The sequence below is a fragment of the Delphinapterus leucas genome, chromosome 15, assembly GCF_059928025.1.
Source record: "Delphinapterus leucas isolate spDelLeu-1000000601 "Yukka" chromosome 15, BTC_Dleu_Yukka2, whole genome shotgun sequence".
Taxonomy (NCBI): Eukaryota; Metazoa; Chordata; class Mammalia; order Artiodactyla; family Monodontidae; genus Delphinapterus; species Delphinapterus leucas.
The window spans coordinates 4768856-4795309 of NC_143143.1; the positions used below are offsets into that span (position 1 = coordinate 4768856).

Below are 26454 nucleotides of genomic sequence, written 5' to 3' on the forward strand. Positions count from 1 at the left end.
TCTTTTTTTAATTGTGGTAAGACACATAACACAAAATTTACTATTCTAATAATTTTAAAGTTCAGCAGCATCAAGTACATTAACGTCGTTGTGCCACCCTAAACCCACTGTTCAGCTCCTCAGCTCCTACACTAGGGAGCGGACGAACACAGCGCATCAGCCGGCCTCTTCGCGCCACCTAGTCTACGCATGCGCTTCTCACCTGGGGAAGGTAAAGGGGGCGGGGCCTGGGCGGAGCCTCGGGGGCGGGGCCGGGGCACGCAGGCGCGGCGCGGGCAGTGTGACGTCAGGTTGCGCGGCCGGGCTGGGACCTGGCCCCGGCTCGCTGCGGCTCTTCCCCGAGCGTGACGTGTTGACTCCCCTCCCCGTGGACTCCCTTCTCCGCGGCCCGCCCGCCCGCCCGCGTCACCGCCGCCTCCTTTGCTCCCTCAGAGCGGGCCAGCGGCCGGGGTGGAGGCCCGGAGGCGTCGCGGCGCCGAGAGGGCGGGCGGGCGGGCTTCGGAGCGCCGGGAGGGCCGGGTCTGCGGCCGGTCGGTGCGCGGCGGGCGGGCGGCGGGCGCCGGTCTATATGGCGGCGGCTCTGTCGGGCCTGGCTGTCCGGCTGTCGCGCTCGGCCGCCGCCCGCTCCTATGGGGTCTTCTGCAAGGGGCTGACCCGCACGCTGCTCATCTTTTTCGACCTGGCCTGGCGGTTGCGCATCAACTTCCCCTACCTCTACATCGTGGCTTCCATGATGCTCAACGTCCGCCTGCAGGTGGGTGAGCCGCGCCCCCCCCGGCCCCTGTCCCCCTACCCTCCCCGAGCGCCGGTCCGCCCAGCTCGGCCCGGCCCACCTCGCCCAGGACGATGAAGATGCCGCCGGGAGCTGCCAAGCTGGATGCTGAATGTATGCCAAACGCCGTGCATTTCTCCCGCAACCCCACGGGGGAGAAACCCGCTGGGGTTATTGTTATCCCTGTTCCGCAAACGAGGCGGGGTGGGGACGTGAAGCGGCCGGCCTCGGGTACGGGCCTGCGGCTGGGGCGTGGGCTCCGCGGCCAGGCAGGTGGATGCTGCCACGGGCGCCAAAGGCCCTGGCCCTGAAGAGGAAATTTTGCCCAGAAAATTGCAAATTCTGGGGCGCGGGGGTGGGGGGTGCGTTTATGGTTGACTTTTCTAGTTCCCAAACTTTATGAAGCTTTGAAAAGAATTAAAACTTAAGAGGGATTAGTTAATGTTAACCAGTGTTCTGCTGGAGTTATCTCATTTATCCTGGCGGGGGTGGGTGGTGGTGAAAGGAGTGGCGGTGATGAGAGAAAGCGAGGTGGAAGGAGGTAGAGAGGCAAAGGTTCAGAGGCTCGAAACAGTTCAGGTGTGAAATAGTTCACACACAAACACACACACCACACGCACACACCCAGCGCCTTGGAGATCATCTTTGCTATAAATGATTGACATTTCTACATCCCTCAAATTCCAGATGCCTTTTTCTGGTGGAATGGAAAGTCATCAAATTGAGAATTATTCCTTTCCAAGTGTGTCATAGATGGCCAAGTGCTGAGCATGTCTTGGATTTCGTTTTCACATGGTGGAGTGTCTGCTGTGTGCGAGGCACGGGCTCTGTGATGGAGGGATGGGTCCCTGTCCATCGAGAGCTTACAGTCCGGCGGTACTTGTGTTGCTCCCTGGTGTGCAAAATGAGGAAGCCTGAGAAGTAGGAGTATGCAGTATTGACATGGGCGGGGCAGGTGTTTTTCTTTTTCCCTTTGGTTTAGTTGTATCAGAATATAATTGTCTCTAAGCTTGAACTGTGAAGTTTTGGGTGCCCGTCACTGGTGCTGGCAGGCCACATAAAACTTAAAACCCACTGTTCATCAAAATTGTGTTCAGGTGAGTTGGGATGAACCTGCCTCTCTATTTCAGGGTCCAAACTGAGATACTTTTATGTGAGCAGGGACTTGTGGCATCCTTAAGTGGTTCCTGACAAAAGGAGTAGAAAAGTCGGATACCTTTCCAGCATGTGGTATCAATGTGTAAAGAAGGGTGCTGGGAGTGGGGACTGGGGTAAATCAGAAAGCCTGTGCTCTATCCACTTGTCACTAGCCAACTGTTGTCTGTCAGATATAGCAATTTACAAGAGAAATTGGAAATCCTGATTTTTAAATATCAACTTAACAAAAAATAAACTGTGGGCAAAACAAAATATTTGACCCCAAGCTCCACTTTGGAAACTCTTGTTCTAGTGTTACATTTATAATTTGCAGTCATCTGTAAAAATCACAAGAATGACTGTAAGAGAAAACCTACGTAATGTTGAAAATACTCAGTTTTGTACCATTAAAAAAAAAAATCAGCTTTCTCATATGCTTACTTAGCTATTTATGACCACTCCCCTAGTCCAAGCTACTAAAATCACTCACCAGGCCTATTGCAGGTGCCTCCATCTATTCTCCACAGGGCCCTTAGAGAAGTCTTTTAAAAACATAAATCAGATTGTGTCATTCCCCACAAAAAAACAGAAAACAAAAACTGCTTCCCATTGCATGTGGAATGCAGTTCACATGTTTCTATCCTGCAGATCTGATTTCTGTCCACCTTTCTAACCTCTCCCCTGGCCTGTTCCTTGCTTGCTATCATTTCTCTTATTTTCCTATTTACTCTTAGCACGCACCAAGCCCTTGCGGCCCCTGGGCACTTGCGCTTGCTGTTCTTTCCACCTCGAGTGCTCTCCCCTGGCTCTTTGAATGCTGATACATTCTCACACCCGGGTTCTCCTTTCAGAGGGGCCTTTTGGGGTCACCAATTGGTATGATCTTGCAGCTGCTCTCTTCACTGCAAGAGTGCTGAAGGCTTGTTTGTTTCATATCAACAAGGAGCAGAGGAGTCCGTTCCTATTATGATGATGAGGGTTTCCAAATCTCTCAGTTGCTTGTAAGGCAGTAGGATTATCTCTGGAAAGGTTGTTCAAATACAGATTTCATAACAAGGAGTTTGCACTGTCATGATTGAGGGTAAATGCATTTTGGAGGCGGGAAGTTGGCTCTGTGAGGATGGCGTGGGCAGTAGGGAGAGCTGGGTACACCAGGCTAATGGATGACTTGGTGGACTTGATGTCAAGTCATCATCCAGGTACAGCACAGCTTTAGAGTACTGGGGAATTCGGACGCTCTGGCTGTAGAGTGTGGGCTTTGTTGGTCGGTTCAGGAGTGAGTGGGAGGTGGGGAGGCCCAGACAAGGTGGTCGCCGGGTACCTTGCGGGAGGGCTGTCTGAGAACTACGTGAGGATTTTAGGTGTGATCTTGGGCTTGGATCAAGTGCAGCAGCAGCCTGTTGCATGCTGAGGGGGGCAGGGTGGGAGTTGGGGTGTCTCTTTACTGTAACATTTCCATCTGCTGCTTTAAACTCCCCTGCAGGTTTAGAGTTTCTGTTCATTGGTGGAAGATCATTAACTTACCTGACTTGAGGGTTTAATGATTCTGGCCTCTGGTAAAGAGAAGTGCAACAGGAAATAGGGGACAGGAGTAAGGGGACAGGCCAACTCACCGCCGCCTGCTTACTCAGGACACTCTGTCCATCCTCTTCCTTGCAGGGGCGCTGGAGGCTGTTTTGTGAGTCATAATGAATAAAGGACTCTGTCCCACATGTTTACTCAGGACCCCCAAACCATCTGTCAGTAGGGTAGCCAGGCATTTTAAGGAGATTGATACCTCTTCTTCAATTTTTTTTTTTTTTTTTTTTGCAGTACGCGAGCCTCTCACTGTTGTGGCCTCTCCCGTTGTGGAGCACAGGCTCCGGACGCGCAGGCTCAGTGGCCATGGCTCACGGGCCCAGCCGCTCTGCGGCATGTGGGATCTTCCCGGACCAGGGCACGAACTTGTGTCCCCTGCATCGGCAGGCGGACTCTCAACCACTGCGCCACCAGGGAAGCCTCTTCTTCAATTTGAGAGTGATTAAATGAGAAAATAGATGCAAAGGGGCTTTGTAAACTGAGAAGGGCTATGATTTAAAAATACTGTTTGCAAGCAAGTCTTAATCTCCTAGAGTCATTAGCATCCTACTTATTTATATATAATCTGAAATACAAGGCAGTGAGAAAAATGAGAATCCATACCAAATACTAAATGTAGTAAAAGGAAGATGAAAAAAAGTGCTCTGAGAACCTGCTATAATTGAACAAGTTATGCCTACAATGTTTCAGTTACGTTGCCTGTGGAAAGAATCAAGTATCTTAGCCCCAGGTCACCTAGATTCGCGTAACCATTAAAAGAGGAGGCCTGAAAGGGAACAGCTGGAGAAGGTGACTTCATGAACGTGAGGGATAGTTGTCAGACCAAGCTGTGGCCTTGGCTTTCTGAGCAGGCAGCCACACGGCCCTGTGCTGAGCTGGCCAGGCCGAGAGCCTCTCTTGGCCCGTCCTCTGCGGCCTATCTCCTTGTTTTGTTTCTAACTGCTCTTCTTCAGTCTCCTCTCTCCGAAGGACTTTCTAGATCCATAGCTCCATAGGTTTCAGTGTTCACCTATCACTTGAAAATCTATATTCATTACTTCCAACCAGGTAAAAAGAGTTGAGGAATGCACGCAGGGCTGGGGAAGCTGGGTGCTGTTCCAAATAGAGCACTCAGAGTGGGCCTTAGCGATGAGCAAAACTTGAAGGGGATGAGGGCTTTAGCCACGGAGATGCCCGGCTTAGCAGAGAAGCCTTGCAGCCCGTGCGAGAGCTCTGCGTGTCCCAGGGCAGTGGGAGGTGGCCGGAGGCTGGGACTGAGAGGCTCGTGTGCCTTGGACTGCCAGGACGTTGGCCTTGACTGATTGAAATCATCTTATGGCCGGACAATTTCAAAAAGTAGTAAAGATTCCAAGGGTCGACTGCAGCTTGAAATGAGTTTTATTTTGTTGCTTGATCTACATCAAGCTCCTGGAAGAAAGTTGGAGGAAATTATAGACTATTAAGGAACATCATAAAAGCTTAAGAGGCAAAGTCAGAAGCATGAGCTCAGTAAAACGTAGGAGTTTGTTCTGGCTTCTGGGGTATTGAACAGCTATATACTTTGAGATGGAAAATTCCAAACATGTAGGACACATAAAAATACCATGGAATCTTTCCTGTCTTTCAAGGGAATTCATAATCATGGTTTTTCATAAACTTTTGAAAAAAGTTCCACCTATAAAGATAGGTTGAAGTAGATTTAAAAAAATTTTTAACCTGCATAAAATTTGAAAGAATAGTACAGTGAACACCTGTATCCTTGACTCAAGTTTTTAAAAAGTCTTAGAAGTAAATTCTCCCATAATGGTTCGAGCAGATGTTAAAGTATATGAATTAGGTCTATATGTACTAATGTTAAAAGGTATCCACCAAATATACAGTGAAGAAAAGCAAGTTTAAAAACCATCTAAGTAGTACCACATTTAAAAATTTTTTCATAAATACACTTGTCAATACCTAGAGCAGGGAGAAGCATGCCAGGACCAGGAGGCAGCCCTAACTCAGCAGAGAGCCTGGGCATTCCTCCTTACATGGTCTGTGCAGAAGGGCCAATGTTTCTTCACCTCCACAGACTGGATGGCTTGTAAACAACAAACATTAATTTCTCGCCGTTCTGGAGGCCGAGAAGTCCAAGATCAAGGCACCAGCATGGTCAAGGTCTCTTGAGGGCCCTCCTGGTTCGTAGCCAGTGCCTTCTTGCTGTGTCCTCACATGGTAGAAGGGGCTAGGGATCTCTGGCATCTTTTTATAGGAACATTAATTGGGGCTTGCCTGGTGGCACAGTGGTTAAGAATCCGCCTGCCAATGCAGGGGACACGGGTTTGAGCCCTGGTCCGGGAAGATCCCACATGGCCGTGGAGCAACTAAGCCCGTGTTCCACGACTACTGAGCCTGTGTGCCACAACTACTGAAGCCTGCGTGCCTATAGCCCGTGCTCTGCAACAAGAGAAGCCACCGCAATGAGAAGCCCACACACTGCAACGAAGAGTAGCCCCCGCTCGCCGCAACTAGAGAAAGCTCATGCGCAGTGACAAAGACCCAACGCAGCCAAAAATAAATTAAAAAAAAATTAATCTCACTCACCTCCTAATACCATCATCTTTTGAGGTTAGGGGTTCAGCATATGAATTTTGGGGGGTTACAAACATTCAGACCATAGCATCTCCTGATAGGTTTGTGAGATCCAATAGAAATGAATTGCTTTTAAACCTAAGAACTAAAGGTAGTTCTTAGAATGTAGTTCTTAGAATGTAGGGGAAAATCTTCATGATACTGAATTTGGCAATGATTTCTTGCCAAAAGCACAGGCAACAAAAGAAAAAGATAAATTGGACTGTGAATATTAGACATTGGTTCATCAAAGGATACTATCAAGAGAGTGAAAGAGGCAACTCACAGAATGGGAGAAAGTATAGTTGACCCTTGAAGAACACAGGTTTGAACCGTGCAGGTCCACTAATACGCAGAATTTTTTCAGTAGTATATGTTAACACTACGTGATCTGAGGTTGGTTGAATCTTCAGATGTGGAACTACAAAGACGGAGGAACCACGTATAGGAAGGGTTGCTGTAAAGTTGTACTCAGATTTTCGACTGTGAGGAGGGTCAATGTCCCTAGCCCCCAAGTTGTTCAAGGGTCACCTGTATTTGCAAACCATATATCTGTTAAGGATTAATGTCCAAAATATGTAAAGAACTCTTACAACTCAACAGCAACAAAAAACCCAATCCAAAAATTGGCAAAGGACTTGAATAGGCATTTCTCCAAAGAAGATATATCAATGGCAAGTAAACCCCGGAAAAGATGGGCAATTGGAACATGTTTGTGGGCAGCCAGTCCACCAACTATGGTGAGGCCCTGACACATCATTATGATGACCTCTGAGCCCCAGCTTGCCCACTTCAGCCTTGTGGCCCCATGGGATGCCCAGAGGAGGGGCCCTGGTGGCCAGGCGCCTCTCCCCATACCAGCCCTGCAGGATGTGGACGCAGTGTCCCCCTGCCTCTGGGCTCTCATAGACCCACAGGGTCAACTTCTCTCCCTGAGACTCGGCTCCTCCCATCTCTCCCCATCCCGCTCCAGGGACACTCATGGACCTGAAGGGTGAGTGACCACTCGTTTCTCACTGACAGAATCTCCCAACCCAGACCCAGGGACCCCCACGCCAGGCTTAGTCTCCAAGAGCCCTCACTAACTGCTCCAGTTCCAAATCTGAGCCCAGCCACACAGGCTGAGAAACACTCCCCCTGCCCAGCCCTCGCCTGGCCTGGCACTGCCCCTAGGATGCCTCTCCTCTGCCAGGGCGGTAATACAATCCAGTGCTAGGAGAGAAGAATTAGGGAACTGCAAATCAAAGCCACAACGAGATGCTACTTCACACCCGTTAGGTTGGCTGTTATGGGGGGAGGGGGAGGGCAAGAATGCGAGGATGTGGAGAGATTAAAACCCTTGTGCACTGTTGGTGGGAATGTAAAATGGTGCAGTTGCTATGGAAAACAGTTTGGCAAGTCCTCGGAAAGTTAAACATAGACTCCCTGTATGATTCAGCAAGTTCACTGGTAGGTGTACACCCCAAAGATTTGAAAACGGCCTCAGGCACTTGTGCTCCAATGTTCATAGCACTATGGACAACAGCCAAAAAGTAGATACAATCCAAGTGTCCATCAACAGATGAGTGGATAAACAGAAGGTTTTATACTTTCAATGCAAAATTATACATCTTTGAAAAGGAATAAAGTTCTTTTTTGGCTGCGCTGTGCAGCTTGCAGGATCTTAGTTCCCTGACCAGTGGTCGAACCCGTGCCCCCTGCAGTGGAAGCAAGGAGTCTTAACCACTGGACCACCAGGAAAGTCCCAGGAATAAAGTTCTGATACCTGCTACAGCTTGATGAACCTTAGGGACACTATTCATAGAGACAGAATGTAGAAGGTGGTTGCCAGGGGCTGGAGAGGGGGAATGGGAATTGTTTAATGGAAACAGTTCTAGTTTGGAATGATGAAAATGTTCTGGAAATGTGTGGTGGTGATGGATGGTAGATTTTATGTATATTTTACTGCAGTTTTTTAAAAAGTACTAGAAAAGTGATTATGCTGTTGGTTGTTGTGGCAGTGTTAAGTTGCCATAGAAGTTTCTAAGAGCCTATTCTTAATTTTGTTCTTGTATGATCACAGTAACAAACTTGGGGGTGTGGCCAGGGTCCAGTGGCTTGTACATTTTTAAGGATTTTGGCTTACTCTGAGTGAAATGGGAAACATTTCACTGAGATGTGACCTAATCTGATTTGCTTTTATAAAGGATCATTTTTTTCTTCTTTTAAAAAAAAGGTTTATTTTTTCTTTTAAGGATCTTTTTTTTTTTTTTTTTTTCCTTGCGCAGCATGGCTTGTGGAATCTTAGTTTGCCAACCAGGGATTGAACCCAAGCCCCATCAGTGAAAGCACCGAGTCCTAACCACTGGACCGCCACGGAATTCTCTAAAGATCATATTATAAAAAAACCTTTATTATGGGAATATTCAAATATACACAGAAGTGGAGTACAGTTGTCCCTTGGTACCTGCAAGGGGTTGGTTTCAGGACCCCTGGGGATACCAAAATCCACAGATGCTCAAGTCCCTCGTATAAAACTGTGTAGTATTTGCATGTAACCTGTGTACATCCTCCCTTATACTTTAAATCATCTGTAGATTACTTTTAATACCTAATACAATGTAAATGCTATGTAAATAGTTGTAAACACGATGTAAGTGCTATGTAAATAGTTGCTAGCACACAGCAAATTCAAGTTTTGCTTTTTGGAACTTTCTGGAAATTCCCCCCCCCCCAAAAAAAATTCTATTTTTTTCTATTTCCTCTTGGTTGAATCCTCAGATGCGGAACTTGCAGATATGGAGGGCCACCTGTAGTATAATGAACCCCATGTATCCATCACTTCTTTTCAGTAAGGATCAACTCTTTGCTAATCCTGTTTTATCTTTTCTCCCCAGTCCTGCACTGTGTCCATCTAATCACCCCACACCGGAGTATTTTAAATAAATCCCAGACAGAACAGATCACTTTTTTGGTTTGTTGCTTAGTTTTTACTTTGAAGTAATTTGACTTACAGAGGTTGCACGTTAGTGCAGAGAGTTCCCATAGACCCTTCCCCCAGCTTCCTCTAATGTTGACATCTTACCTGGCCAGAGTACAGGCATCAGAACTAAGAAATTAACGTTGGTGCAATACTCTTTGGATTTCACCAGTTTTTTCCACCAGTGAATTTTTTTCTGTCCCTGGACCCCACAGTGCATTTAGTTGCCATGCCTTAGTCTCATCCAATCTGTAATTTCCTTAGTCTTGTCTTTTATGTCCATCAGTTGTTTTTTCAACTTTTGGGTGTTTTTCACTTTTTGGCTGTTGCCATGCACATTCTACAGGCACACCTTAGGTATTGTGGGTTCGGTTCCAGACCACTGCAATAAAGCGGTTATCGTGCTAAAGTGAGTCACGTGAACTTTTTGGTTTCCCAGTGCATGTAAAAGTTATGCACTATACTGTAGTCTATTAAATGTGCAATAGCATTATGTCTAAAAAATGGACATACCTTAATTAAAAAATACTTGATTGCCAAAAAATGCTAACCATCATCTGAGCCTCCATTGAGTCGTCATCATTTTTGCCGTAGTAACATCAAAGGTCACTGATCACGGACCACCATTACAAATACAATAGTAATGAAAAAGTTTGAAGTATTGCAGGAATTACCAAAATGTGCAGATACGAAGTGAGCAAATGCTGTTGGAAAAATGGCGCCAATAGACTTGCTCAATGCAGGGTTGCCATAAACCTTCAGTTTGTAAAAAACACTGTGAAACGTAATAAAGCGAGGTGTGCTTGTATAGGTGTTGTGTGGGCATGTGTTTTCATTTCTCTTGGTTATGTACCTAGGGGTGGAATTGCTGGGTCATATAGTAACTCTGCATTCAGCCATTTCAAAGAGATCACTCTTACTTCACGGTAAGAGTGGAGGGTGGAAGCAGGGAGACCCTTAGATTAACAGGAGAGGATGCTGGTGGTTTCTCAGGGCGCAGCAGGGGAGGTGATGGGAGGAGGTTGCACTGTGGGTGTATCTTGGTGTTTGAGCCAACAGGCTTGCCTGCCTTAAAGGAAGAGGTGGTGTGAGAGAAAAGCTCATTAGCATCTCTTTGTGTGTGAACTATACATGTTCTTTACCCATTTTTCAGGTGGGTTGTTGGTGGGTTTCTTGGAGCCACCAAGAAACCCACCAACTTATCGGACACCTTATCAGTTGTCTGTGATAAGAGTTGAAATTTTTTTCCAGTTAGTATATTTTTGACTTTGCTTATAGTGTGTTTTTGCCATACTGAAGTTTATGTAGTCAAATTTAACAATCTTTTCTGACTTTTGGGTTTTGTCATAGTTAGAAAGGCCTTCCAAATGCTAAAGATATAAGGAATTCACCTGTTATTTATTCTGGTACTATTATGTCATGTTTTACTTTTACTTTTTTTGTGTGTGTGTGGTACGCGGGCCTCTCACTGCTGTGGCCTCTCCCATTGCGGAGCACAGGCTCTGGACGCGCAGGCTCAGCGGCCATGGCTCACGGGCCCAGCCGTTCCGCGGCATGTGGGATCTTCCCAGACCGGGGCACGAACCCGCGTCCCCTGCATCAGCAGGCGGACTCTCAACCACTGCGCCACCAGGGAAGCCCCATGTTTTACTTTTAAATGTAGAGTGTTGGAATTCATCCTGGTATATGGTGTATGATGTTGATCCAAACTGACAGTTCTCTGAACAGCATTGCCGGGAGAAACCTCGTGTGTATGACATTCTTGTCCTTGTACGTACATTCACTAGAAAGCAAGTTTCGAGAAGACAGAGCCCTTTTTGTCTGCTCGGTGCACTGTCCTGATACCAGCGCCTAGAACAATGCCTGGCTTAGGGGCTCCGTGAACGCTCGCTGATTGAATCTGTAGCAAAAAATCATAGGTGTAGAATCCCAAAGGAAAGGTTTTACTCATTTGTAAATAATTTTCAAAGGCATTGCCAACTTGCCTTCCACGGAGGTGCTGCACTGTGTGCTCCCTCTGGCCTGCGGGGGGCCCTCTGGGTGCTCCCCGTCCCCTGTGGCCACTCCAGCCTGGGCCTCGGCCTCTGTCCCCCACTGCAATGTGCTGGCCTGTGCTTAGGCCACTTCCGTGTTGCCATCCAGTGGTCACTTCTCTGTCCTCTGCTTTACAGACCCCCTCAGCAGCGTTTTGTCACTGGTTCCCTCTAATGCTCTTGCTGATAATGGTACTAATAGCAGCTGTTTCTTGGATGCCACAGGCTGCTGGTCAGAGAACATGCTGGGTGCTTTCACATGAAGAGTCCTCACACATCCTGAGGAAAGAGGACACAGCCTAGCTCAGCCATCCTTCTCGCCTCTTGGCCCTCGGACGTGTGAGCGCACCTTTGAGCCTCTGGGTGACCGAAGCAGGGGACAGAGTAGTGGCCCGCAGGAGCTGCACAGCCAGCTTAGAGCACAGGTGTGATTTGGACGCGCTGAGTGGTTTGCAGCAGGAAGTTGGTCCCTGTGGTCTGCTTCCTATGCTTATGATTCAGTGTAACGCAGAGATGACCCAGCCCTTCCTGTTTCTCATCCTCTAATCTGTGTGGCAGCTTGAGCAATTTGTTACTCAGCTTGCGTGTGTCAGCTGCCTCCTCAGTCTGGTGTTTCAGTGGTGAGCTCAGTGATGGTCAGGTCTGCTAATGCTCACCTCTGAGAGCTGTGAGCGTGTGATATCACTCATATGTGGGACCTAAACATAACACAAATGAATGTACACGCAAAGCAGAGACAGACTCACAGGTACAGAAAACAAACTGGTGGTTACGGAGGGGGGGGCAAATTAGGGGCATGGGATTAACAAATACAAACAATGATGTATAAAATAGATAAGCAACAAGGATATATTGTATAGCCGTCATCTTGTAATAACTTTTAATGGAGTGTCATCTGTAAAAATACTGAATCCACTATGCTGTACACCTGAAATTAATATAATATTGTAAATCAACTATACTCCAATTAAAAAAAAAGGCCGTGAAGCCAGGTGGCCTTGGAGCGCATTTGTGAGCTGTCACCAGGCAGGACCCCTGTCAAGCCCATTGTTGTCTAACCTGGCCGGGCAGCCCCTGCTCCATTAGCTGTGTCTGCGCCCCCAGCCCCACGCCGGCCCGCTTTGGGAATAGCCTTGCCACCTGGCTTTCGGGAGCACAGAGGCTGGGATATTTTTAGTTTCCAGAGCAATGGTATCCAGCCCATCATGTCCCTGAGGCCATTAATAGCCCAGGTTAGGGAAGGGAAGGTGTTGGCCGTCCAAGAGGGCACAGCTGCCTAACTGGGTCAGGCCTGTTGTCACACAGCAGATCAGCTGCCTCCACAGGTGGGGACTCTGGTGGGAGAGACTGCTCCTGTCCACCCCGAGGATCGTGGACACACCAGACAACCTCGTCTCCCTGCACACCTCACCCCCTCTGGCCTCTGTGGTTCCATTTTCAACCTTTGTCATTCTCTGAGGGGCAGGGGGAGGCACCTGTCAGGGAGGTACAGAGTTTAAGTTCAGGAATTTACTCCCAGTCCTGCACTTTGCTTTTCCTGAATCATACTGTCTTGAATTTCAGAATAGACTTCCCTTATTCTGGGGCAGGGAGGGGGTGTGTCAGTTTTTGTGGATAAGATGGTTTGCCATAATTTATGCTGCTTATTGTTTTGTAGACTTAACATGGGGGTTGAGGGGTGGGAAATGAGAGAGCTGGGGCCAAGGATGGTTAGTTATATAATTGTGCATATTTTATTTGGTATGATATAGTGTGCCAAGATGTATGTATTCAAAAGTACAGTGAGAATAAACCACAAAAAATATTTCACAGATGACTGCGTGTTTGGAAATTACTTGAAAATTATTTCTGGCTCTCAAAATATAAGTAATGTGTGTAACTGTCTAATATCAAAAGAGGTGGCTGGTTAAGGGCTCAGAGCCAAAATGTTTTACTGACCTACTGAAGTATTTTTAAGGTAATTGAATACATAGTTTATTACTGCATTTACTAAAGAACTAGGAGATCTTCAGTAAGCAGTTTATTCTATCATTATTGAATGTGTGCCTGCATTAATAGTATCTTATTCAAAATATTTTAACACAATTCTGGCAACACTTCATCTTTCTGAATGGTACTAAGTCCTCATACAAGGGCATAATAAAAGTAGTTAGAAGCTAATTTTCCTGAGAGTTGGCCCACATTAAGTGACCTGTTTTTCATAAGAATTATTTTAAACCTGTTCTAATATGTATTAAAAATATATTTAGGAATGCTTCCATTTCAGGAAAATGTTCATTCTTAGTACATTTCAGATCAGTAAAATAAATGTAAGGTTTAAAATAACATGCTTTGGAGAGTTAATTTGAGAGAACTGTCAAGAGAAGTTAATTCGATTTGACTTGGTGAACTTTGAAAGTGTTTGTTTTGATTCGTAGCTGGAGTTGCACCTCTTACAAGTGTGACTATGTGAGGTGATGGATGTTAACTTGTGATCATTTTGCAAATATATAGAAATATCGACTTACTGTGTTGTCTACCTGAAATTAATACATTTTATGTCAGTTATATCTCAACTTAAAGAATTGCACCTTATGTTTGCATATGACTTCATACTGCTCAAATATATTTGTATCAGTTGTTATATGTAATAATGGTCACACTTGTACAGATAAAAAGTTTTGAGCATGCCCTGTGGAGATATATATATCTCTGTGGTATAAATAAGCATATGTATACTATTTTTATAAACTATGTATTTTGCTCTACCAAAATATGGTGTATATTATAAAACATAGAAAAAGTTACAAGGGGTAAAAATGAACTAGGCAAAGATGTTCTGATATTTTCTCCCATGCTCCTTGAGTTGGGGGCACTTGAACAGCCGCTGGCCTAGTGGAGTGAGTGAAGAGTTCTTCAGAGCTTACCTGACGCTTAGTTGTTTGTGCAGGAAACGTAACTGCCCTCTTTTTGAAGCACTCAACGCAGTTGGTGTCGGCGACCCTGGGTTTTCCCGAGGCGCTTTTTTTTTTTTTTTTTTTTTTTTTGCGGTACGCGGGCCTCTCACTGCTGTGGCCTCTCCTGTTGCGGAGCACAGGCTCCGGACGCGCAGGCCCAGCGGCCACGGCCCACGGGCCCAGCCGCTCCGCGGCACGCGTGATCCTCCCGGACCGGGGCACGAACCCGCGTCCCCTGCATCGGCAGGCGGACTCTCAACCACTGCGCCAGCAGGGAAGCCCACTCTCTTTAAATTTAAAAAAAACTTACACAGTCATAAAGCTTAATGAGTCTCCTGGTGCCACGAGATTAGTTAAGAGAAACAGCAGTTTCCTGTCTCACATTTCTCCATCCAGCCGACTGCTTGCAGCTACAGCTGGTTCTCTTAGTGTTTACTTCTCTGTCTCTAAATTGCACGCTTGTAGTGTTGCTTCTTGACTTTTCATTTTTTGAGTTAGTCTTTGTCTTACTGTGGGAGAAGAGTCAGACGCAGCTGTCTTCTACCTGAACCCATATTTCCATCCCTCCTCCTTCCAAAAAGAGTTACTGCATTTTAGCTAGGTTGCTGTTCCTTAGGCTAGCCTCTTAGAAAAATTACTGAATACAAAGTATGCACTTTTGAAGTTGAAACATTTATCCGCGTTCTCTCCGAGGTATGCTCCTTTTTAAAGGAACATGTGTCAGACACTTTTTAAAAGTCATCAATTAAGGAGGGAACTAGTAAGATGTTATAATCAGTGTAAAGCAGAATTTAGACAAAACACATACATACAATGAGGAATGCTAAAGTGAATTTTCAAATACATGTAAAACTGGTCAATATGCATAGGGCAGTAATCCGTTGCATTCCTCTGGACAATATTAATTTCCATTTCTTTGGACAGGAAATCACTTGCCTTTTAAGTTTTCTACAACTTAGAGCTGTGAAGCATCAAAGAGAAAGTTGTGGAGCCCTGTTAAATTAGATAATGCAGAGGATGCACTAGACAGCACACCCAGTAATGTTGTTTTTTTGGGTCCATTTCAAAGCCTTTCACAGTTTTTCCTACATCTTCCCCATTTGGAGCATAATGTCACAGAAGGATTATTCTTGGTCACAGAAAAAAGGCTGGTCTCAGTAGGTTTGCAGGTGCCTCAGGGTCAGTGACCACATGGGCCACCTCGAGTTTGCTCTTGAACAATGCTGAAGTCGCAGATCAACTTCTGTCCAGAAGTTTTCATGTGGAATCTGAGAGTGGGGAACTAAGCCCAAGAAGCTTTCTCCGCCATATTTTTACCTGCAGTACATAAAAATCTGGGTGAATTCTTCTCTTATGGAGGCTCCAAAATTTGCTGAGATTCCTGACCAGCCGGTGGGTGATCTGAGGCTGGAATCTTGGATCCCAGGACCCCTCCAGGCTGGTTTTCCTGGGAGGGCTTTGTAGACATCGGATCCATAAGTAAAGTTGCCCTTGATTCCTTAAAAGTGGCTTGTCGTGCCTGAGTCACTGAGACTCATTCTCAAATAGGACACTTTGGTAAGACCTTGGTTGCCTAATTGTGTCATCCAATTTATCCTGGTTAAAGGGAGGACAGATTTTTTTTTTAATTTTATTTATTTTTGGCTGCGTTGGGTCTTCATTGCTGCGTGGGGGCTTTCTCTGGTTGTGGCAAGCAGGGCTCCTCTTCGTTGTGGTGCATGGGCTCTAGGCATGTGGGCTTCAGTAGTTGCGACACATGGGCTCAGTAGTTGCGACCTGTGGGCTCAGTAGTTGTGGCTCTTGGGCTTAGTTGCTCCACGGTATGTGGGATCATCCCGGACCAGGGATCGAACCCGTGTCTCCTATTGGCAGGTGGATTCTTAACCACTGTGCCACCAGGGAAGCCCCCAGGAGGACATTTTTTATCGAACCTACAGGAATAACTATATTGCCACGAAAAGTGCAGAGCCTCAGAATGTATACTTTTATTATTTTTAAGTATTTTTAGGAAACACTGCATTAATAAACTACTGTTCTTTTTGTTGTGGTTTCTAACTGGTAGGTTGGTAGGTTGATATCCTGTTTTCTATCACAGTGTAGGTATCCTTGGGGTACCGGAGACTGTCAAAGAGATCTTTGTATTTGTTGGGAAATAGCTGTGTGTGGACTCTCTTAAGACCCTGTCTTCATTATTACACTTTAATTTGTTGGTCTTTTCCAGGTTCATATTGAGATCCATTGAAGGCCTTCCGTGGACTGACAGGCGTTTGCTGGGGCTCAGGGTGTCAGAGAACACACAGCATGAGGGACGGAAGGGGGACTCTCAGCACCTGCCTCGCAGAAGAGAAGGGAGCGGGCGATGACTTGGACAAATTACTGTACAGAGAGCTGTTGTATAAGAGAATGCAGGAGGAGAGCGCTTGCCCATCAGATATAACTTCCAGGATGAATAAGCCTGCGGTTGATGTAAATGGAAATTCACAAAATGAGGAGTTATCACTGGAAATGAAAAATGATCTGAGTGAGGTCAGCCTCTTGCTTCATGATGGCGACAAAGTGCTTGCATATCTGCAAGAACCAACGCGAAGAAATTCAGCTTCAGCAGCTGCTCAGAGCAAGAATGTCGATCTGTTCTTCGCTCCCACAGAAGAGCGTTTTGCTGGGGCATCCTTTGGCGTCAGGGGAGCCTATGGTAGGGACTGGCTGGGAGGAGGGCCCAGGGCCACTGACAGCCCCGGAGGATGGAGCCACAGAGGAAAGCCTTGGGGGTCAGGACTACCGTGCCATCAAAAATGGTTAGAAATGGGGATTTCTGAGGATGAACCACCAGGTGCTTTGCTGGAGAAGCTGGACTCTGAGTTGGAACCCTCTTGCCTACGTTCCATCCTGTCTGCACTGCTGCACGCACATCCCCAAATATTCTTGAATGATGAGACAAAATGTGTTTTCCCTGGCCATTCAAAGCCCATGTTTTCAGAGCAAAGAGGAGAATACAAGAAAATGCTTTCACGAGTAAAAAGTACCTCAGGTGATCTGCAGGAACCACTGGCGTTACTGGCTCTACAAGCTTCTGAATTAGCAAATCTCTTATGCCATAGTTAAGGTACAGGCAGAACAATAAAAATAGATTAATTTTAAAAGTTGTCCTAGAATGATTTCTTTTGCATTAGGTCTGGATGCACAGGGTGCAGCCATGAAGCTCCTGCTTTGGTTTGGGTGACCAGACATACTTAAAGTCAGTGGAATTTAAACTCATGGAGAGCTGGTTGATACGGAAGGAAACTTTTGAGTTTTAAATTGTGCTTGAAAGACACTCAGAGTTGGGAAGCCATGTCAAGGAGAATATTGATATATCCTATATAAATATCAGATTAGAATTAAAAGATTTAACAAAGTTTTTAATTTACCTTCAGCACCCATCCTAAAGGGCTGCTGTCCCAGATACTGTCTTTCTAGACTGTCTCTGACCATCTAATGGAAGTAGATATTTGTAAAGTCGACACTGAGCCAGGCTGAGTTGATGGTAAGCTGTTACCATTTCTGCACTTTGCGGAATAATTTGAGCAAAATCTGATTTCTTTTCTCACATCCCTTTCCTTCCACTTGACATGCAATTTAAATGGAGGCCCTACGGTGAAAGTTGCAATATTAACCTTACCTTTAGATAACGCTTTCTCAAGCTAGGAACCCTAGCAGTGTTACTCAGCATAAAAAATGAGCTTGAGCCTGTCTGCCGGGGCTCAGTTATAGAGAAAAATCAAGCATTTCCCTTAGAGAAGGTTTCCAGTTTCTAGGAGTCGAGGTATCTCTTACACTAAGACTTTTTTTCTGAGAGAACACCTTTTGTTGTGTGTTGATCACTTTGATAAAAGGCACTTAAGAGCGTAAGTTTTTAAAGAGTCCGAAAGTAAGGCTTAACCATTTTCGGAATTATTGATTGCATCTATCAGTTTATATTGTGTGCTAAATTACTATGCTGTGTGCTATTTCAGTGTTTTGGGGAAATGAAAAATAAAACCTGTTCTTTAGCATAATAAATGTCGTATTTTACATGTGTAGGCTTGGTTCCCCTTGTCTTCATTATTAATGCTGCCCTCCTCACATGCAAGTCTTTTAAAGTCATTTGCTGATTTAGAAGATTGGAAGCAGAGAATGAAAAGCATAACGTCAAGTTACGTTGGAACTCAACTCTCACTTTCCTCCCCGGATGTAATGGAATGCTGTATTGTGCTCCTTGGTTATGGGGGGTGCGCTCAGAGAACCCCAAAGTAAGAACCCTTGTGGAAGGAACGATCTCTAGCCGGTCTAAAAGGACACCGACTTGACTGAACGATTAAAGCCCTGGTTAGTGGACACTCTGCCTAGGGGTCACCTGTGGGTGGTGAAACGAGATGACACATTTCAGTGTTTCAGAATGGGAACTGTTTTCTTGTCAACACCTTCTCCCTGCCCCCCCCCCCCCGCCTTTTTGTTTTAAACTCAGTCTGCTACTTTGAGATGGAACTTTCTATGACTCATCAACTGTTTTTTTTTTTTTTTTGCTTTGTAAATTCCAAGTGTGTAAATTTTCAACCAATTGCAAACAACAAATACAGAATTTCCTGCTTAGCATTAACTAAATTAACTTGAAGTGTTTTCATATGGTTATTATCAGAATAAGGTGTGTTTTTTCTAAAAGCTTTGTGGAAAAGCTCTCAATAATTTTTTTTTACATTAATTTTTTAATACACTTATAGTAAGCTGAAATTTTTCCCTTTGGTGCTATATTGGTTCCAGTTCTGTCTGAAGGTGGCCTCTCCTGTGGAAAGTTCTGGGGTAAAGAGGTGATGATAACTATAGTGTATGAAGTTTCATGACTGTGAAAGAAGGCCTTCTATAAACATTTTAATTTTTGAAGCAATTAGTAGAGAAATAAGATATTCTTTTGAATAAATTGTTTCCATGATTGAATTATAAAAGGGATCACTCATTTGAAATATTTTAAGTTGTATCATTTTGGCAATGAAAACTAAGGGAAGCCTGTTTTAAAAATTCTGACATTTATATGCATTTTCTTCCTTTTTGCCTTTATGGATTCCGCTCTTAAAGATTGAACAGCACAATCACTTTAAATTTAGAAACAGTGTATAGCACAAAATCTTGGACTCGGTTATTCTCATTTGGAAATCTTTTTTTTTTAAACATTAGAATGAATGTTGAGATCTTGAAGTGATTATGAAGTTGCAAGCCTATAGAGAATAAAAAATTAAGAAACTCTTGCGTTTAAATCGATCATTCTTTACGTGACTTGATTTTATAGCTAGAAAGCAAGACATACTTTGGAGCTCGGCATGTGTATTCTAAAATGCATATAGACCATTTACTATAATTTCACAGAGAGTAAGAAATGTGGGGACTTCCCTGGCAGTCCAGTGAATAAGACTCTGTGCTTTCACTGCTGAAGGCCCAGGTTTGCTCTCTGGTTGGGGAAATAGGATCCCACAAGCCTCTCGGCACGCCAAAAAAAAAAAAAAAAGGGAAAAGAAATATGCTGTAAGATTCTTTTTGCACTTTGCCATAGATAATTTTTAAATTCTTCTTAAACTTTCCATGGAGAAGAAATAGAATTAAGGGATCTCCTAAACCATATGAACTCAGAGCTGGAAATGGCCTTTAAACACCAGCCAGTGCTGGAAGCTTTGAAACACACCTCATCCAAGTGATAATCTGTACATTCAACGTAACCATTTGAAGTTAGAGGCCTAAATAAGATTTCACAGGATGGTTGCTTCTACTTGGCTCTCCTTTGCTTCCAAAATGTTACCTCTTTTGTCCAATTTTATGGAAACTTGGATGAATTGGATCAATTTTTAAAGAAGCATCTCTGGACTTCTCTGGTGGCGCAGTAGTTAAGAATCCGCCTGCCAATGCAGGGGACACGGGTTCGAGCCCTGGTCCGGGAAGATACCACATGCCGCGGAGCAGCTAAGCCCATGTGCCACAACTACTGAGTCTGTGCTCTAGAGCCCGCGAGCCACAACTACTGAGCCCACGTGCTGCAACTACTGAAGCCCGCGCGCCTAGAGCCCGTGCTCCACAACAAAGGGAAGCCACCGCAATGAGAAGCCCGCACACCGCAGCAAAGAGTAGCCCCCATTCACCACAACTAGAGAAAAAGCCCGCGTGCAGCAACAAAGACCCAATGCAGCCGAAAATAAATTTATTTTTTTAAAATAAGCATCTGTTCACTCTTATTTGCACTTCAAACTCTGCAAACTATCCCTTGAGCTGTATATATGCACAGCTGAAATTTGATTAGAGAATATTGTTTGCAAAGGGCCTGACTGGGAAAGGTCATCTTCGTAGGATAAAGTTTCCTTTATCCTGAAACAAATGATCTTCCTTTATAGAGGTGTACCAAGATGTTTTAACTGAAGTGTTGCGGGTTGAGTTGGGAGGGTATGAGGCGGCCCTGCCGGATCAGACACACACCTCATCTTTGTAGCATGTGCCGTTGGGTATGAGGCATCTTTGAGGGCTGGTTACTTCTGGTAAACAGCGGTTTGTTTAAGGAGTAGGAGGAGGCATGGCTATAGTTCTGCTCTGCCTGTGTTTTGAGTAGATTCTTTACAGTTCATTTTTGAAATTGTTCAGGTACATGACACAAGGAATTTTTATAGGGGAGCTGTGCCTTACCACTGTATTAGAGTGGAATTCTCCAGTTAACTTTAATGCTTTTAGTTTTTAGTTTTTAAAATTTATTTATTTTTGGCTGCGTTGGCTCTTCGTTGCTGCGCGCGGGCTTTCTCTAGTTGCGGCGAGCTGGGGCTACTCTTTGTTGCGGTGCGCGGGCTTCTCATTGAGGTGGCTTCTCTTGTTGCGGAGCACGGGCTCTAGGCGCGCAGGCTTCAGTAGTTGTGGCACGCAGGCTCAGTAGTTGTGGCTCACGGGCTCTAGGCGCAGGCTCAGCAGTTGTGGCACGCGGGCTCAGTAGTTGTGGCTCGCAGGCTCTAGAGCGCAGGCTCAGTAGTTGTGGCACACGGGCTTAGTTGCTCGGCAGCATGTGGGATCTTCCCGGACCAGGGCTCGAACCCGTGTCCCCTGCATTGGCAGGCGGATTCTTAACCACTGCGTCACCAGGGAAATCCCAATGCTTTTAGTTATTTTTTTCTGTACGCGGGCCTCTCACTGTTGTGGCCTCTCCCGTTGCAGAGCACAGGCTCCGGACACGCAGGCTCAGCGGCCATGGCTCATGGGCCCAGCCGCTCCGCGGCATGTGGGATCTTCCCTGACCCGGGCACAAACCCGTATCCCCTGCATCGGCAGGCGGACTCTCAACCACTGCGCCACCAGGGAAGCCCTGCTTTTAGTTTTTTTAAGGAAGTGGGCTTAACCTGTTTTCCCTTCCCCATCTACCTACTAAGTGTCCTGTTTCTATCAGAAACAAGAAGTGTGCTTCAAGATTGGAAACCGGCTCAGTTTTCTAGCTCTTAAAGCTTGTCTTCTATTATTTTTAAGATTACAAGCACTCTGCCACTGCTGCTTATCTAAGATGACTTGGAGAAAGCAGCAAGTCTCTGTGCTCCTTTGACTTAAGTTGCTGTATTAGTCATTCTCCAGAGAAACAGACAATAGGATAGGAACTTCCGTGGTGGAGCAGTGGCTAAGACTCTGAGCTCCCAATGCAGGGGGCCCAGGTTCGATCCCTGGTTAGGGAACTAGATCCCACATGCATGCCGCAACTAAGGAGCCCGAGAGCTGCAACTAAAGAGCCTGCCTGCCGCAACTAAGACCCAGTGCAACCAAATAAGTATTTAAAAAACAAACAACAGGATATACAGATATGGATATGAGGAGATTTATGATAGGAATTGGCTTACATGATAATAGAGGCTGAGAAGTCTCACCATCCGCCATCTGCAAACAAGAGACTCAGGAAAGCTGGTGGTGTCATTCAGTCCAAGTCCTAAGGCCTGAGAACCAGGGACGCCAATGTCCAAGGGCAGAAGAAGGTGGATGTTTCAGCTCAAGCAAAGAGCAAAATTGCCCTTTCTCCTTTTTGTTCTATTCAGGCCCTCAACGTTTTAGATGCCCACCTGAAATGATGAGGGTGATCTTTACTCAGTCCACCGATTCAAGTGCTAATAATCTCTTCCAGAAATACTCTCACACACCCAGAATTAATGTTTTACCAGCTATCAGGGCATCACTTAGCACGTCAAGGTGAGGTAAAATTAACCATCACAGTTACGTTGCTGCCTCTTTTCAACCAAATTCTCAGATGCATCGAAAAGTCTAGTTCTGGGACTTCCCTGATGGTCCAGTGGTTAAGACTCCACAATCCCAGTGCCGGGGGCCCGGGTTTGATCCCTTGTCAGGGAACGAGATCCCGCATGCCGCAACTAAAAAAAAGTCCTGCATACCACAACGAAGATCCTGCAAGCCGCAGCTAAGACCCAGCACAGCCAAATAAATAAATAAATATTAAAAAAAAAAAAAGCCTAGTTCTTTGTAGGACATGTAAGGGGATATCATAGCTAGGACATAGCGCTGTTCCTTGTCACTTCCCCCCCCCTCCTGTGGCTTGATAAGTACTCATTCCTGTTTAGAAACACCTAGGACTATGTGACAGTGATCTGAGAAAAGAGGGGAGTTGGCTTATTTTCCATGCAGGTACTTTGTTCTCTATGGGGCAAACATACACTTGTCTGAATTCACGTAGAAACTGAGATTGCAGCGGTAAGGGAAACAAACTCATCTTCCAGCCTTGTGATGCCTTTGGGAGAGAGATTGAACCATGTTCTGGTCCCTGTATCCAGATGAGTGGTAGGCAGGGTAAGTTTGGCAGATACGTGAATTTTAAAACATTTAAACATTTAGAGTTTCTGTTAAAATCAGCTTCTCCTTTTTTCCCTCGATTAGGGATTCCCAACAAGAATATCTTACCAGACACCTCCCTTCGGTTCTGCGTATATATTGATTTGGGTTGGATGTGTTATATTCTCTGATCTGCCTCTTTATTGCCTGTATTTTCACACTGTCTCTACAAAGGGTCTTGGAAGGTTGGAATCAGCTGTTTTGTTTTTTAACATTTGTACCATTTATTTATTTACATCTTTATTGGAGTATAATTGCTTTACAATGGTGTGTTAGTTTCTGCCTTATAACAAAGTGAATCAGTTATACATATACATATGTTCCCATATCTCTTCCCTCTTGCGTCTCCCTCCCTCCCACCCTCCCTATCCCACCCCTCTAGGTAGGCACAAAGCACCGAACTGATCTCCCTGTGCTATGCGGCTGCGTCCCACTAGCTATCTACCTTACGTTTGGGAGTGTATATATGTCCATGCCACTCTCTCGCTTTGTCACAGCTTACCCTTCCCCCTCCCCATATCCTCAAGTCCATTCTCTAGTAGGTCTGTGTCTTTATTCCTGTCTTCCCCCTAGGTTCTTCATGACATGTTTTAATATGGTGAGTATGACACCAAAAATGACTTAACTCTTCTGGCTCTGGATTTAGTTTGTTGGGAGGAGGAAGTGGGATCCAGAACAAGGGATGAAAATGCCTGGTTCGTTCTGGATGAGAATCATTCGGGCCAAGGGACCTGCCAGGTGAGGAGGAGACTGGGGATTAACTCCCAGAGAGCCCCTTTCTCTCAGTGGGAAAACCTGACGTTTTCATAGTTGAAACACTTTGATACGGCTCTTGGTGTGACTGAAGAAACCTGATTTTTCTTTAAAAAAAATCTGTCCATCAGTATAGGATGTGTTTTGAAGGTAATACTTATTTTTGACGCATATGCATGTTGCATTTTAAGTTGGCAGATGAGGTCAAATGTAGGATGGGAAGGTCAAGTAGCTACTTTACTAAGTGGCCTGTATCACTCTGGGCATATTTCAACAGAATATTCTCACCTCCCTCTGAACAACTGAAGCCAGCCCCAGTGGATGGGACGCTACTGCCCAGACTGTGTGTTTTTAGTAATCTTAGTAATTCAGGGTAATTTGAATGTAGCTGGCTAATTTGAGGGGAATGAATGGGTGGGGTGTGAAGCAAGCCCAGCAGTAGGCATGTGAGGTCTGCTTTTGCCACAAGAGGGAGCCACGTGTTCACTTAGGGTGTGTCTTGTTTCAGGGAAGGTCTTGGGGTGTTTTTTCCAGTTATTTTGTTTATCCAAATTCTTAAGCAAAAATGAACGTAAAAATGCTGGCACTGGTTCAGTTCATTGTGGTTTGTTAAGCTCAGCAAGAGTGATAAGATTGTAACTCTTTAAATCAATACCCTTAGCTGGTGCTTTGAAACAAGAAGGTCCATGTGCTAGAAAAATGAATTTGGTGGTTTTGTGTTCATTCGGGAGAGCGACTTTCAGTATGAAACTGCATTTTCACACTGTATCAATAAGAGCAGTGGTGGGGCTTCCCTGGTGGCGCAGTGGTTAAAAATCCGCCTGCCAATGCAGGGGACACGGGTTCGAGCCCTGGTCCGGAAGATCCCACGTGCCGCGGGAGCAGCTAAGCCCGTGCACCATAACTACTGAGCCTGCGCTCTAGAGCCCTTGAGCCACGACTGCTGAGCCCACGTGCCACAACTACTGAAGCCCGCGCGCCTAGAGCCTGTGCTCCACAACAAGAGAAGCCACTGCAATGAGAAGCCCGCGCACCACAACAAAGAGTAGCCCCCGCTTACGACAACTAGAGAAAGCCCACACGCAGCAACGAAGACCCAACACAGCCAAAAATAAATAATAAATAAATTAATTTAAAAAACAAAACAGGGCTTCCCTGGTGGCGCAGTGGTTGGGAGTCCGCCTGCCGATGCAGGGGACACGGGTTCGTGCCCCGGTCCGGGAAGATCCCACATGCCGCGAAGCGGCTGGGCCCATGAGCCATGGCCGCTGAGCCTGCGCGTCCGGATCCTGTGATCCGCAACGGGAGAGGCCACAACAGGGAGAGGCCCGCGTACCGCAAAAAAACAAAAACAAAAAACAAGAGCAGTGGTTTCGTCAGAGTATTCACTTCTGCCCAGAGCGGCTGAACCCACAGGCCACTTCAGAAGGGCCTGGGTCTGTGCTGATCCAGCTTGGGCCACAGTGAGCTTGTCCTGAGCCCGATGCATGTGTGAGAGCCTCTTGGAGACCCTTAAAGGGAAATCTGCTACACCAATGAGTCGTTTTTTTTCACTACAGAAATCACGACTTTAGATTTCTTTGGTGGCTCGTAGTGAAATATTATTAAAACGTCAGAATCTGTTAAAATATTGGGAACGGCTATTATTCTGTAATGTCAATGAATGATTGCTCTTTCTGGTGCATTTTGGTAAAAGATCTACTGGAATTTTTTAAAATGATAAATTGTGATAATAGAGTATATATAAATAGCTTACAAGCAATTTAACTTCTTGGAAATGTTCTCAGTACCACTTAGGACTTATTAAAATAAAAGCAGTTTGAATAAACTCCAGGCTTCCTCTTTGTGGGATATTTCCGTTTGGGTCTCTTGGGGAAAAATTGCTCGGGTATTGCTCCCTCTCTCCTGCTCGACTCAGACATGCAATATGCAAAGCTCCTCAGAGAGATTTTGCAAGATCCCACAATCTGGCCTGAGTTTCCCATGAAACTCTTGTCTTTATGTTATAAAACTCCTATCTTTATGAACATGGTTTAGCCCCATATTTACAGTTCTCTTAAGTTGTGTTAGAATGAGGATGTTTTATTAAAAGAGAAACTAACGATAATGTTCAAACTCCTAAGAATATTTCAACCACCATCAGGCAGCAGACCATTTGGATAGCTAATAACAGCCATTCATTGACCTCCCACCCCTGCAGCGTGAAGAGGCAGCAGCTCTCCCAGTCAGAACGATCTCTTACATTTGAGTAGCCACGGAGGCCAGACGGCATAGCTGGTAACCGGCAGAGACGTGATTTAAACAGTTGAAGAACACAGTTTGTTGTTCATGCTGTTGTTTTGTTTTTTCCTTGTCACTTCCTTCCAAGATAGTCATTCAACATTCAGCAAATGCTGATTGGACACCTACTGTATACCAGGCATCCTAGTAGGTGCTGGAGACAACGAGTGAATGAAACCAAGCCCTTCAGATTGGAGAGCCCAGCTCTTGGTTCCTCGTTACGTAATGAAGTGAAAGGCTGGAGGTACGAGGGGCATGAATGGGGAAATGGGAACTCTCGGCTCTTACAAAAGTACTGATATTTGATATTTGACTTTCTGCTTGGGAAAATGACAGGTGTTACATCAGAGAATCCAAGTTTTGTCTTGAGAGGACGACGCTGTTCACTTTTTGGTGTTGATGGGGGTCTTCAAGGATGAACGTCAGACCTTCCACATCATGCTTGAATGTTCACTGACCTCCGGCTGCACTGGCCACACCAGCCTCAGACTTTTCCACCCGTGGTCAAAGACTAAAAAAAAAGATCTTGAATGGATCTAAAGTTATGGACATTATACCTGT

General features: G+C 45.4%; 2 protein-coding genes across 7 annotated transcripts; both read left to right on the forward strand.

Annotated features, from left to right (window-relative positions):
* The first annotated feature begins 429 nt into the window (after positions 1-429).
* SMIM10L3 (small integral membrane protein 10 like 3) lies at positions 430-26454 on the forward strand. Of its 6 annotated transcripts, none has more exons than XR_016387735.1 (3): positions 477-754; positions 25982-26137; positions 26230-26319. XR_016387735.1 is itself a non-coding variant. In XM_089895626.1 (3 exons), the coding sequence occupies exons 1-3, from the start codon at positions 569-571 to the stop codon at positions 26291-26293; spliced, it is 402 nt and encodes a 133-aa protein (XP_089751752.1). In that variant the 5' UTR covers positions 477-568; the 3' UTR covers positions 26294-26454. The 6 variants fall into 6 exon arrangements, 5 of the variants coding, with proteins under 5 accessions (XP_089751755.1, XP_089751752.1, XP_089751754.1 ...); XM_089895626.1 differs by having other exon boundaries at positions 25986-26137; positions 26230-26454; XM_089895629.1 differs by lacking the exons at positions 25982-26137; positions 26230-26319 and adding an exon at positions 3722-8337 and having other exon boundaries at positions 430-754.
* Positions 16306-19258, forward strand: FAM220A (family with sequence similarity 220 member A). The gene has a single exon (XM_089895621.1). It carries the CDS (start codon positions 16306-16308, stop codon positions 17104-17106), a length of 801 nt encoding a protein of 266 aa, XP_089751747.1. The 3' UTR covers positions 17107-19258.

Excerpts from the sequence above, each read along its gene's own strand:
- SMIM10L3 (XM_089895629.1), top strand. The coding sequence starts at position 569 with ATGGCGGCGGCTCTGTCGGGCCTGGCTGTCCGGCTGTCGCGCTCGGCC. Across the intron at positions 755-3,721 it reads TGCTCAACGTCCGCCTGCAG|TACGCGAGCCTCTCACTGTT; the intron begins GTGGGTGAGCCG and ends TTTTTTTTGCAG.
- FAM220A (XM_089895621.1), top strand. The coding sequence starts at position 16,306 with ATGAGGGACGGAAGGGGGACTCTCAGCACCTGCCTCGCAGAAGAGAAG.